The sequence below is a fragment of the Tupaia chinensis genome, unplaced genomic scaffold, assembly GCF_000334495.1.
Source record: "Tupaia chinensis unplaced genomic scaffold, TupChi_1.0 Scaffold000045_1, whole genome shotgun sequence".
Lineage (NCBI taxonomy): Eukaryota > Metazoa > Chordata > Mammalia > Scandentia > Tupaiidae > Tupaia > Tupaia belangeri.
The window spans coordinates 7962564-7975655 of record NW_006159501.1 but is presented as its reverse complement, the minus strand read 5'-3'; the positions used below and the strand labels follow the sequence as shown (position 1 = coordinate 7975655).

Below are 13092 nucleotides of genomic sequence, written 5' to 3'. Positions count from 1 at the left end.
TTTTTTTTTTTTTTTGAGAGGTTTTTGCTATAGGGCACATGCACTTGCCAGAAAGACAGAGAGACAGAAAATGAGAACCACCACCACCACCACCACCCCCTCCCCGAGAGGGGATGGCCACGCCGCAATCCCTTCTCCTCCATTCTCCTCTCAGGATCTTGGGCACGCACGCACATGCGCCAGCATGAGTTTAAGCCACCGGTTCCAGGACTCGAACCACGGTTGACTACATGGGAGTCCAGCGACATAGCCATTACACCAACTGCTAGTCCCAATATAAAGCTTACTTTCAAGATGCTTGTTTTGAAAGAATAAGTTGAACAGAATAAATGGGAAGATCAATCTTCCACATTTGGCATGTTCTAATGGAGAACATTTAATGAAAATTTGTTCACCAAAATGATTCATGTTATAAATTGATCTTACATTCCTATGTTCCCTGATGCCATAAGTTCAAGAACCCAAATCTTCTGCAATGATCTTTCTCCATTCATATTCATACAACCTATTTGCAAGTGTTTTGTTCAGGGGCCAGCAGGTGGCATGGTGATGAAAAGCACAGGACTCTCACATGGGCGACTAAGGTTCAAATCTCGGACCTGGAGGCTTGCTTTCTCACTTTCTCTCTCTCCTCTGTCTCTCTCTGGTCAGATTAAAAAAATAATAATAAATAAAAGTTAAATAAAATAATTCTTAAAATATTTTGTCCAAAAAGAAAATGGTCATTATCTCTTTATCTCAAAAACTGACAAATAAATCTAACTAGCAGAAAAAGACTTTGATGCACCGGGAACAGAGCAACCCTGGAACTGTTAGGAGAGACGGTCCTTGGGCCTGTGTCCCTACACACCCTGCTGGGTATGGCAGCTCTACAAGTCCTGGCCACTCCTCCTGAGCCACTTCTCAGGGGTCCTATGCAGCTGGGAACCTGGATGGGTGAGCGATAACATGGCCCCTCGGAACGAAGGGTAGGCTTGCTTCCCACCTGCTATAAAAGCAGCAAAATTCCCATGCCCAGGGTTCCTTAGCTGCAACACAAACCCACTGAGCGTGGAGCTTCCATCCGGGTGGAGCTGAGCGTTACCGTGGGACCCCAGCGGGAACAGACGCCAATCTGCCGATGCTCAGGCTCTGCGCCATGCTAGGAGTAAGAAAGTCCTCGTCTCTGACCAGGAGTCTGTGTCTCCTGCTACGACCCACAAAGCACTAATGGGCTAACCTATCAGCTTGGAAGGAAGGTAAAATCAAATGCCACACCCACCAGGTTCCTTAACAAGGACATGGGCGAGAACGTTTCCGTCCACTACCTTAATTCCACTGCACTTTTGTAAACCCTCACTTATGTATAACAGGTAAGTAAAAACAGTGCAGGGCCAGCAGGTGCGGTGGTTAGGGCGGCTGGATCCCACGTGGCTGCGCAGTTTGCGTCCCAGACCCTGCAGCTTGAAGGATACGCCAGATGTGTGTGCGTGACGCCCTAAAGTCCCAAAGGAAAAGAAGGGATTGCGGCGTGCCCTGGGGTGAAGCAGTGCTGTCTCACTTTTCCTCTTTCTGTCTCTCTCTCTCTTCATGTCTGTCAGGCAAATGCACATGCCCTACAGCAAAAATTTTAAAAAAGAAAAAAAATAAAAAACATACACACATTGCAACGTGCATCATTAAGATAGCTGACGTGGGAAAACCCACTACTCACCTACATCTTTCTTCTGGAGTGCTCTCTTCTTCCTGTCAGAAAGCCACTTAAAGAAAAAAAGAGATTTTATTTTAAAATAAATTGAACGAAACTGCTTATCTGCTGGCAAAAAGAGCACCGTGCATATTAAGAAATTCAGCTTATATAGGAATACATAACAAAGGAAGTAAAAATATTCTTCAGTCCAGCCCTTTTAACTTATATTCTGATTTTTTCTTGTACACATTTACACATATTAGACAATGATTTTTTTATACTACTATGCTTTACACAAAAGAAAGTTAATCCATCTAATCAAGCTAAGGGAAAGAAGTAAGCCTCAAATATTATGGGTTATAATTAATAAATACAAAAACTTAAAATCTACTTCAGTGAAATGATCAAAAGTGAAACATTAAAAGGAGAAGCTTTCCCGCAGAAATATATATTTTTAGGGAGTGTGGAGGTTAGGAGGGCTGGATCCCAGATGACCAACTGCGCACAGTTCAAGTCCCAGACCCAGCAGCTTGAAAATCACACTGGATGCAAGGGCACCTGTGCCCAAAATCCCAAGAGAAGAAGGACTGTGGTGTAGCCATGCCCCCAGGGAGTGATTTCTCACTTTCCCCCTCTCTGTCTCTCTCTGGCAAGTGCAAGTGCCCTATATAGCAAACCAAAAAAAAAAACAAATAATGCATTTTACAAAGAATAAAACCAGATAGGGCTGGCCCCATCGTCTAGTAGTTAAGGAGGCCCAATCCCACGTGGCTGACCACGCAGTTCCAGGCCCAGACGCTTGTGCCTGTGTGCCCCGAATCCCTGCAGGATGGAGAAATGGAAGAGAAGGGACTGCGGCATGACCACAGCCTGCTGGGAGGCGATTTCTCTCCTCTGTCTCTCCATCGCGGGTGAGCACATGCACCCTCTAGCCAATAAAAATAAAAGCTATAATTAACTAAAAACCACACACAGAGATGAATAACTGGCCAAATGGCTAACAGTCGATAATAAAGAAACAGTTCTTATACAGTCACAGCCACTGACACCAGGCTGGGTTCTGTAACCGACGTATCCCAGTTTAGCATGCAGCAACAGTCCACTGCGTGAACAGGTGCCTGTGGTGCAGCACGTGTCAACTGTGACCGGGCAGCGCCCCCGAGGGCATTCGGCAACTCCTGAAGCCCTATCTGGTTGTCACACAGGCCTCCTGTGGGTAGAGGTAAGGGACACTGCCAAATACCGCACTGCACCTAAGACAAACCCCCACAACAACAAACTGTCCGGCCCCAGATACTCACCCCCCAAGGCCACAGCGCTCTGCCTGAGGCAGGTGCAGAACCGTGAACGCGTGAGTCTGAGCCAGAGCTCCCCCCACCCATCCCTGCACGCAGGGCATTGATTTACGGGTTTATGCTCATCTTCGTGATTACCCTTGCTCTGACAGCATTTTAAGCAGTAAGGTTTCGATTACTGTTGATGTTGAAAGGGGCTGGCAGATGGTGTGGTGGTTGTAACACTGGACTCCCGTGTGGCCAACCACAGTTTGAGTCTCTGAACTGGTGGCTTGCTTTCTCACTTTCCCTTTCTCTCTCTCTCTGTCTCTCTCTGGTGAAATTAAAATAAAAATAACAAAGTTAAATAATTTTTTAAAAAATAAAGTTGATGCTGAGGTTTATTTCTGGGCACTCAATATATTATTTTATTTTTTAACTTATTTTCTTTTTTATTATTGCTATTATTTTTAAGGACACATGTGCTCATCAAAGAGAGACAGACAGAGAAAGTGAGAAAGCAAACCTCCAGGTCCGGGACTTGAAGCATGGTCAGCCATATGGGAGTCCAGCACCTTACCCACCATGCCACCTGCTGGCCCCTCGGTATGTTCTTATACATCAAACGAATGCAAGCAGAACAAAGGTATAGGACGGGGGTGATCAAAGTTTACAGAAAATACATATTATAAAAATATGATGCACAGATTTCAAGAATCTTCTGCACCAAAACGAACTCATACTTTAATTCCATTTTCCACGAACTTGTTGAAGTCCCCAGGATTCAATTTCCTCTTCTCAGCAAGTTGTGCTCAAGGAAGAGGACAGGCACACAGCGCCTGGTCTCACCCGTCCCGAGCAAATGAGTGCAGGGCAAAGAGGACAGGGCTGAGACTGCCTCCTCGGTGGGAGTCTGGCACCCGAAAAGGTGAAAAAGTCTCTAAGACACTTTTTCCCTGGCTGTCTGAGGCCACACCGCCATCATGAATGACACGGTCACTATCCGGACCAGGAAATTCAGGACCATCCGACTACTTCAGAGGAAACGAATGGTCATGGTGCCCTTCGCCCGCGAAGGCAACAGCACCTAAGTCAGAAACTCGGGAAAACGAGGCGGGATGTACGGGACCACCCCAGATGGCATCTTTGTGTGGGGTTCGGGCCCATTTTGGTGGTGGCATGACAACCGGCTTTGGCATGATCCTTGGATTATGTGAAGAAAAATGATCCCAAACATAGACACACAAGACGTGTCCTCTACGAGAAGAAAAAGACGTCAAGCACACAGGAAAGGAGCCCGAGGACAGAGGGAAGACAGCGGGGGCTGCGAAGGCCACTCAACCTGGTGCTGGCCAAAGGCCGGAGGAGCGGAGCTTCCGCGAGGACTGCCTGCGGTGCCTGCGCAGGCTTTTCATGAGAGGATTAATAAACTCACAATTTTCATGCGGAAAAATAATTCTCTCATGCAGTAAGATAAGAAGGAAGGGAAGCTTATTCACGAGTTTCTGTATAGGGGCAGCCCTGCAGGGCACTGCCCAAGGCCAGGGGTCAGCACAGCACAAAAATGAAGCGTAAAGTTAAACAGTTTTTTCTTTTACACTTTAACAATGGAGGAGAGTAGGAGACAAAGGGCGTTGGACAGGCAGAGAGTGGCGCACAGGCTGAACACAATGTTCTGATAGGAGAACCACGAGAGGGGCCGGCGTGGTGGTTAAGGAGCTGGCCTCCCACATGGCCAGCCACGACTGGAGTCCCAGACGTGGTGGCTTGCTTTCTTGTTTTCCCTCTGTCTCTATCTCTCTGCACGTGCCCTGTAAAATTAATAATAATAATGATAAATAAAATTAAATAATAATTTTTTTTAATGAATGGAAGTGGCGGGGGTGGCAGGTGGCATGGTGGTTAAGGGAGCCTGATTCTACACTGCCAACCATGCAGTTCAAACCCTAGCCCCGGAAGCCTGAAAAACGCACTGGGCATATGTACATGCATGCCCCAAATCCCAAGAGGGCGAGATGCAGAGGAGGTACTGCAGCATGATTACTCCCCATGGGGGTGGGGATGCTTTTTCCTTTCCTGCTCTCTGCTGACCGCACACACTATGGGAAAAACGAAGACCTAACTTCTTATAACTTCGTACCCTGCCCACAAGGCCTACCTCTCCAGCCTTGTCCACCCCACTGTCTCTCACTCTGCACACCACAGCACACCACTGGTCTCCTCTGGTCCCCCACCATGCCAATTCCCATTAGGGGACACTGGCACTTTGTTTTCAGTACTGAAAACTCTGTCCCTGTACCTTCCGATGCCTGACTCCTTTCATCCTCCAAGTTCCTGCTCCAATGTTACCTCTTGTAGAGGGGTCTTCCCTAAAGGCTTTACCCAAAACACCTTCTCAAACACTATCGGCAACAGCTCTCTTACAGCCACGCGTCACTCAAAGCACTTATTATCTGGGGAACCAGCAGTTAGCGTAATGGCTATGTCGCTGGACTCCCACGTAGTCGACCGCGGTTCGTGTCCCGGACCCGGTGGCTTAAATCTCACGCCGGGCGCGTGTGCGTGCGTGCCCAAGATCCCGAGAGGAGAATGGAGGAGAAGGGATTGCGGCGTGACCATCCCCCCTGGGGGGTGATTTCTCGCTTTCTGTCTCTATGTCTCTCTCTGTCTGTCTGGAGAGCGCACGTGCCCTACAGTGAAAATCTCTCAAAAAAAAAAAAAAAAAAAAAAAAAACCACTTATTATCTGGAAAGGTCTTCTCATTTGCTCACTTGTTTATAGTCACTGTCCCCAGCAAGGGACCTTATCTGACACGCTCACATGAATCTCAACATTTCAGACAGGGCTGCCTGTACATAGTAACTTCTCAATAAATGCGCAGAGTAAAGGAACAAAATGAGAAATGGCATGTTAATGTGAAGAACAACTGGAAGATAAGAAACTATTTAAGCTTGAGTTCTGAGATGAAAGGAAGGGCAGTCACCAGCTTGGTGCCAGTTAGTGGCATGGCGGTTAAGGTGGCTGGATCCCACCTGCTTGATTGGGTGGTTAGAGTCCCGAATCCAGTGGCATGAAAAACATTCTGGGTGTGTGTGCATGCATGCCCCAAATCCCAGAATAGACAGGAGGGGATTGTCGTGTGGCCATATTCCCTGGAGGAGGGCTTTCTCACTTTCTTTCTCTCTCTCTTTCTTTCCTTCCTTTCTCTCTTTTTCTCTCTTTCTCTCTCTTTCTCTCTCTCCCTTTCTCCCCAGCGAGCACACACACCCTGGGGCAAATTTTTTAAATACGGTTTTTAATTAAAAATTTTAAAAAGAATGTAATCACTAGCTCTCAAATTTTAGGGGTTGGGGGACACACAAAATTCCATTTCCTCTATTTTCCAAGGGCCCAACTTGGACTAACATAGCATCCTATAAAGTGCCATGTTTTAAAACTAATGCCTAACAAATAGGCTCAAAATGGGAAGTTTGGACAGAGGCTTGATCATCACTTATGAGAAATAAAAAGGGCACTCACAGCACACAGGTTAAGGCTGTGCACTGGCAGCTGGAGCTCACATGGCCACAATTGTTCTCTGGTGGCGTGAAAAACATGCTGGGCGTAGGACACAAATCCTGACAGGATGAAGAAATGGAAGAAAAGTGACTGCGGTGTGATCACGCCCTACTGGGGGGCTGGATCGCTCTGCCCCTGCCTCCTGCAAGCACTCTCTCTGGCAATTAAAAAAGAAAAAGACAGATAAAGCCAAGCTTCAAAGCCTAGAGTGTGACTCTAGGTAAGTCACCTTCATCTTGCTGGATCACAGCTGGAAGTTTTAAACACAGGAAGACTGGACGAGAATTACTGACCCGTCCTAGTCCTAGTCCCTTAATACTATCCTCTACACCACAGATTCCCCGGTGCGGAGTCTGCATCGCTCTAGCCCACTTCCCTGTCCCTAGGACCTGACATATGATAAGAATTCAACAAACAGACGATGGAAGAGCTTTAGCATGGGGAGGGTGCTCACCAGGGAAGAGCGATCTGCCAACCAATCTGCCCACGTTTTCCTCCTCGGAGTGGCAGCGGCTGTGAACCCGCAGAAACCCAGAGGAGCGCGAGTCCTGTCTACAGAACTTCACAGAAGTCCCGGCCAAGTTCGGTGACCCTGATTGATCACCACTCGGTCCAGCTCCGAAGGGTGACAGCAGTGGCCTCGTCTACCAGTGCCGACCCTCCCGGCCTCCCCGGGCCGGGGACCGGTCGGGACGCAGCTAACACAGGTCAGGGCGGAGAGAGCGGCGGCAGCCGGGTGAGGAGGAGGACCCCAGAGCTGCAGGGTGAGGACGCCTGGCTGACTCACCTCGGGAAGGGACTTGCCGCAGCTGAGGCTGTAAATCTTCACCTCGTTGAGGCTGGAGACCTGCATGGCGGCGCCGAGCAGCGGTCCCAGCCCCGGCTACTGTCCTACCAGCGTGCAGCAGCAGCCAACTTCCCCGACCGCAGCTACGTTCCGCGGCATGCGGCCGCCGGCGCCGGCTGATGACGCACTTCCGGGCGCAGGGATACACGCGCGCGTTTCCGGAAGCGCAGAAACGGTGGAGTCCGGGAGAAACCGCCAGACGCAGACAAGAGAGCTTTGACCGGTTGGCGGCGGTGATGGCAAGCCGATGTGAACCAGGCCGATCCGCGCGCTCTCCCTCGGCACCCGGAGCGGCGGGAGCAGGTTCGGGGCACTGCCAGGCCGCGGAGTGCGTCCTGTAACCCGCCCTGTGCTCCCGCACGTGGCAGAGATAAATGCTGTCAGATGCTAGGGTGTTAAAGATGGTGTTTGCCTCTGGGTGTAAGCACGGGAGAGGACGGTCGGTATTGACAAGACACAGCTGCTCACGCACGTACCGTCTTCAGAAAGTTTTCTCTGCCAGTTACCTAGGAAACTGCCTTTCTGTTGTCTAGATCTGAAGACTTGAGACTTCTTAGCTTAGTTGGATGGCGACTTTAAACGAAAAGAATAGGCTAACTGCAGTCACACGAGGCCTTTTGAAATTGGAACGCAGCGGCCACATTCCTTACAAAGCAGTGCTTGCATTCTCGTATTAAACTATTAGATTGAAGGAGAGCTAATTAAAGGTCCAGGTTCCCTGGGCAGCGCAGCCGGGGTGGTGGTGGCGAAGGCGCCTGGACCCACGTGACCGACTGCCAGCAGTTGGGTCTGGGGCTTGAAAAACATGCGTGCCCCAAATCATCGAGGTGAATGGAGAAGGAATTGCTGGTGGCCATCCCTCTTGGTGGTGGTTTGTCACTTTCCCTCTGTCTCTCTCTAGCAAGTGCATGCACCCCATAGCAAAGGGAGTGAAGGTCGGTTTCCGAGATCTGTTGCTATGGTAGTACTGCTACTCTCCGTTGCCTGACTAATTTAGCTCTCATTTTAGGGACAGTGTCATTACTTACAATAACCGCACATAGTACTTCAAATCAAAAGGGATTTCCAAAGTTACTTTTACTTTTTCAGAAATAGAATCTTCTCTGGCCTCCAGACCCAGAATTTCTTACTGCCTATTGGAATGTCACCAGGATTCTTTCCCAGCCCCCAGATTGTGCATGTCTACCACTAAATTCCTTAACTGAACTCAACATTCTACTGCGCTTTTTACTTAGGTAATAATGTAACTGCATAGTCACAGCCTTGACCTGTGGAGTCTACTTCAATCCATTTCTATCGGGCCTCCACATTCAGTATCTAACCTCAACATTTTTAAAAATATTTTTTAAAGAATTCTTTAATTTTATTTATTATTATTCAGTTTGACCAGAGAGAGAGAGAAAGCAAGCTAGCCACCAGTCAAGGACTTGAACTGTGGTCAGCCATGTGGGAGTCCAGCACCTTAGCCACCACATCACCTGCCTGCCTGTAACTTCTACATTTCTAATTCTGAAATAATTTTATTTAAAATTCATTGTTTGGGGGTCAGCCAGGTAGTATGGTGAAGTTGTCTGGATTCATATATCTGTCAGCAGTATTGAGTCCTGGACCTGATGACTTGAAAAACATATTGGGTGGGGCTGACAGGCGGCATAATGGTTAAGGCACTGGACTCCCACGTGGCCAACCACAGTTTGAGTTTCAGACCTGGAGGCTTGAAACACACCAGGCATGTGTGCATGCATGCCCAATATCCCAAGAGGAGAATGGAGAAGAGATCGTGGAGTGGTTATCCCCCCCCCCAGGAGGTGATTTCTCACTTTCTCTCTGTCTCTCCAGCAAGTGCATGCACCCTATAGCAAACATCTCTCTTAAAAGAAAAACACATTAGGCACATGTGCATATGTGCACAAAATCCTGAATGGAGCGTGGAGGAGAAAGGATTGCGGTGTTGTCATCCCCCGGAGGTTTTCACACTCTCTCTCCCTCTCCCTATCTCTGTCTCTCTCCAGCAAACACACGTACCCTATAGCAAACTTTAAAAATAAAATTTATTCTGTTTTCATTTTTCCTGCCCAAGTTCAGATTCTCATCATTTTGGGGTTATCACGCTTTGTTTTAATACATACATCCTTTTATGCTATACTTTGTAAGTCAAACAGTACCATTTAACTCTCTGCCCATAAAGTGTTAGAGGCTCAAATGCCAGCACCATATTGAATCTCAGGCTGAGTTCATGGACTGTATGTCATGTGTCCATACTCCTACCCGTAACCAGAGCAGCGCCTGGCCTATTAGGTATTGCTACATATTTATATGCAGCAGTATAAATAGGGATACTCACCTAAGCTCTGTCTTGAAATTCCAGATCCTTGGGACCAGCAGATGGCGTAATGGTTATGCTGCTGGACTCCCACATAGTCAAGCACAGTTCCAGTCCCAGGCCTGCTGACTTAAAATGCCATCTGTGCACGTGTGTGTGCATACCCAAGCTCCCAAGAGAAGAATGGAGGAGGATTGTGGCGTGGCCATACCCCTGCCCCCCGGGGAGAGTTCTCTCTGTCTTTGTCTCTCTGGTGAGCCCATGCACCTATAACAAAAATCTCTCTTTAAAAACAAACAAAAGAAACTGTAAGTGTCATTGGGAAAGATAGCATAATAGAGGCCTGAAGATCACAGATTCTAGAGCCAGGCTGGCAGGTTCAAATTCTGACTGCCGTTTTTAGCTAAATGGCTAGGTAGGTTACTTAATCTCTGTGGCTATGTAAAATAGAGATAGCAATAGTATCTATTTATAGATACTAAGGGGATTTATATAAAATAGAGATAGCAATAGTATCTATTTATAGTTACTAGGGGGATTTATGTAAAATAGAGATAGCAATAGTATCTATTTATAGTTACTAGGGGGATTAAACTCATTCATACTTGTAATTTATTTGGAACCCAGTGCCCAATGCATGGTAAGTGCCATTTAAGTGTTTGTAAAATAAAAGTGAAAATAGGGGCCAGCAGGTGGCATGGTGGTTACAGTGGTGGACTCCAATGCCAAGTCCCAGGCCGAGTGGCTTGAAAATCACACAGGGCTCATATGCATGTGTGTGCAAACTCCCAGGAGGAGAATGGAAGAAAAGGGATTCCAGCATGGGCATATCCCCTGGGGGATGATTTCTTGTTTTTTGTCTCTCTGGTGAGCATATGCACACTATAGCAAAAATCTCTTGGGATTATGGTTATGTCATTGGACTCCCACGTAGTCAAATCAAGTTTGAGTCCCAGACCCAGCAGCTTAAAAATCACACAAAGCATGTGTGTGTGCATGCCCAGAATCCTGAAAGGAGAATGGAGAAGGGATTGCGGCATCACAGAATCCGTAATTTCTTGCTTTCTGTCTCTGTCTCTGGTGAGTGCACGTGCCCTGTAACACAAAATCTCAAAAAAAGAACATTGAAAATAAATGCCATACATGAAAGAAATAGAAATTTATCCAAATCCATTAGCATTTCCTTTTAATGGTTTTGAGATATAATTAGCATACCATAAAATTCACCTGCCGTATTTTAATGTACTGTGTAATGACTCCTATTTAATAGTGTACTCAGTTATGTAACCATCACCACAATTTTATTTTCATCAGCCCCAAAAGAAACTCCATCCCCTTTAGCAGTCACTCCATCCTGAGTCCTAGCAACCACTAATATACTTTCTATTTAAGTTTTTTATAACTTGATTTTCAGGTTTATTTTCATAACTCCTTGCTTTGCATATGTTAAAAAAATCATTAGGTCAAACATATCTTCTTTGTTCCGTAAGAGCTGGGATTACTCTTGTTCAGTTGACGTCACCCACAGCACCCAGGTCTGTACACCTGTAAGCAGGCTGGGTCGTGCTCACTGACAGGCTCTATTATATTAATAAGCAGTGAGGCAAAGACAATTCCCTTAGCCACCAGGCCATGGTGCCAGCCCATTCCTGACCTCTGCCTAGTGAAATGGTATCATTTCCCACTCAGTGGTTCACCAGGCCAGACCCACCAGTAAGTCTTAGCCACGTCGTCTCCATAGTAGACGTCCTGGATATTCCATTGTCACTGCCCCGCTCTAGGCCCAGCACCATTTAGTGCCCAGCGACCTCAGCTCTGATTGGCAGCATGTCAATTATAGTTGGAGTGACACAGACCAGATTAGTGTGGTCCCTGCACAAGGATGGCCCATGAATTCATGAAGCAGTCTATATTTTTTATTTTAAAGAAAAGAAGAGCCCAATGGTTGTTCTACAAGTTTCTTCTCCACTCAGTCCTTCCCTCATTCCCAAAGCATCATCTCCACCCAGGATGCTCGACTCCGGCTTTCCCAAGATTGGCTACTTGGCACAGTCAGGATCCCAGCTGAAAGTCACCCCAACAGAGATGACTGTTCAGACCCAAAGCTACCCCTCCCTACCCCTGCAGTCTGCCATACCTGCGTGCTTTATTGTCGTCAGTGCACTTCCTCCTTGGAATGACCTTGCTTGTTGACACTAATGTTTCTCTGCTATTGGGTCATTGGAAAAGTCGTGACGTATTTTTCTATGTAAAAATGTGTCATGACTTTCCCAACAACCCAGTCGTTGCAATGCTGAGACTAGAACAAATGAAAACATTCTCCAGTGAGAGGAAGGTGCTGCTCTGAGCGATGGCCAGACCAGGTCTCTGGCCTTCAGGCTCTTGTTGATCTGGTGGCCCTCTCACCAGCACTGGCTCTCCACTGCTGTGTAATGGATGGCCATAAATGCAGTGGCTTAAACCACACCCATCTGCCGGTCACAGTGCTATAGGTTGGCAGTCTGCATGGCGTCCTGGGTACTACACACAAAGTGGAAACCAAGCCAGGCTGTCACTGTTGCGGGATGGCTTCTGTGGTGACATCCAGGTTCTTGGTAAAACAAGGAATTGAGTGAAACACGCCAATAGTGAAAGGAAAGGGTAGTTTTATTAAGTAAAAGTGAAAGTACACTCCTGAGAGACAGGAGCAGCCTGAGCGGACAGGAAGAGTGGCTCAAAAGGCCCTGGCAGTTGTATTCTACAAGGTTTATCGTTTTTAATCTAGGTCGTGTTGACTGATCATTGGCTGGGCCCACTGATTGTTCTCATCTCATTGGCTATATCAAATGTGGCTGGGCCCACTGATTTCTCATTGGCTCTATCCAATATGGCTGGGCCCACTGCTTCATCTCATTGGCTGTATCAAATGCGGTTTACTCAGCTAGACACGCCCCTAGGTCTAGGCCATGTTGACTGATCATTGGCTGGGCCGACTGATTGTTCTTTAATTAAGACCTTGTCAGATATTTCTACATTACCTTGGGCCGGGAATTTTCTGCCCTGATCGGTTTTTCTACCAGCTCCCTTACCCACCTCCATTTGCTAGCTTTCTCCTGCCTTGTCACCTGAGTTCTCATCTAGATGCACCAGGGAAAAAGCAGTTTCCATGCCCTTTCTTCCTTTCTTTCTTTTCTAAGTAGTTTATTTCTTTGTTTTATGAGAAAGGGAGAGTCAGTCAGTACTCCAGCAGGTCCCACCACTGTGACCCTCTCAGTCTCAGCCAGCACAGATCAAGGATGTGCTCAAGCCCCAGAGCCTCCCCACGGGGTCAGCTTTGCAGAACATTGTGTCTGCCTGGTGGCTGCGCCATGTCCGGCCCACCAAACTTGGGTGTTTTGTTTGTTTGTTTTTTGTTTTTTAGGGTTTTGACATAGGGCACATG

The 13092-nt window shown here is 47.3% G+C and overlaps 1 protein-coding gene and 1 non-coding gene across 3 annotated transcripts in view; one reads left to right on the top strand and one right to left on the bottom strand.

Moving 5' to 3' along the window:
• The window catches only part of NOL10 (nucleolar protein 10), a 105242-nt gene extending 97770 nt beyond the window's left edge, over nucleotides 1–7472 (bottom strand). For both annotated transcript variants that reach the window (XM_014589713.2, XM_006140824.3), the window contains exons 1-2: nucleotides 7289–7472; nucleotides 1694–1739 (exon numbers count right to left, since the gene is read on the bottom strand). In XM_014589713.2, coding sequence (XP_014445199.1) covers nucleotides 1694–1739; nucleotides 7289–7354 — 112 coding nt within the window. In that variant the 5' untranslated portion in view covers nucleotides 7355–7472. The remainder of the gene's footprint in view (nucleotides 1–1693; nucleotides 1740–7288) is intronic.
• Nucleotides 7473–11483: 4011 nt separating this feature from the next.
• On the top strand, nucleotides 11484–11588 carry LOC114008656 (U6 spliceosomal RNA). The gene has a single exon (XR_003550173.1). It is a non-coding gene; the product is annotated as a U6 spliceosomal RNA (small nuclear RNA).
• Nucleotides 11589–13092: the final 1504 nt, after the last annotated feature.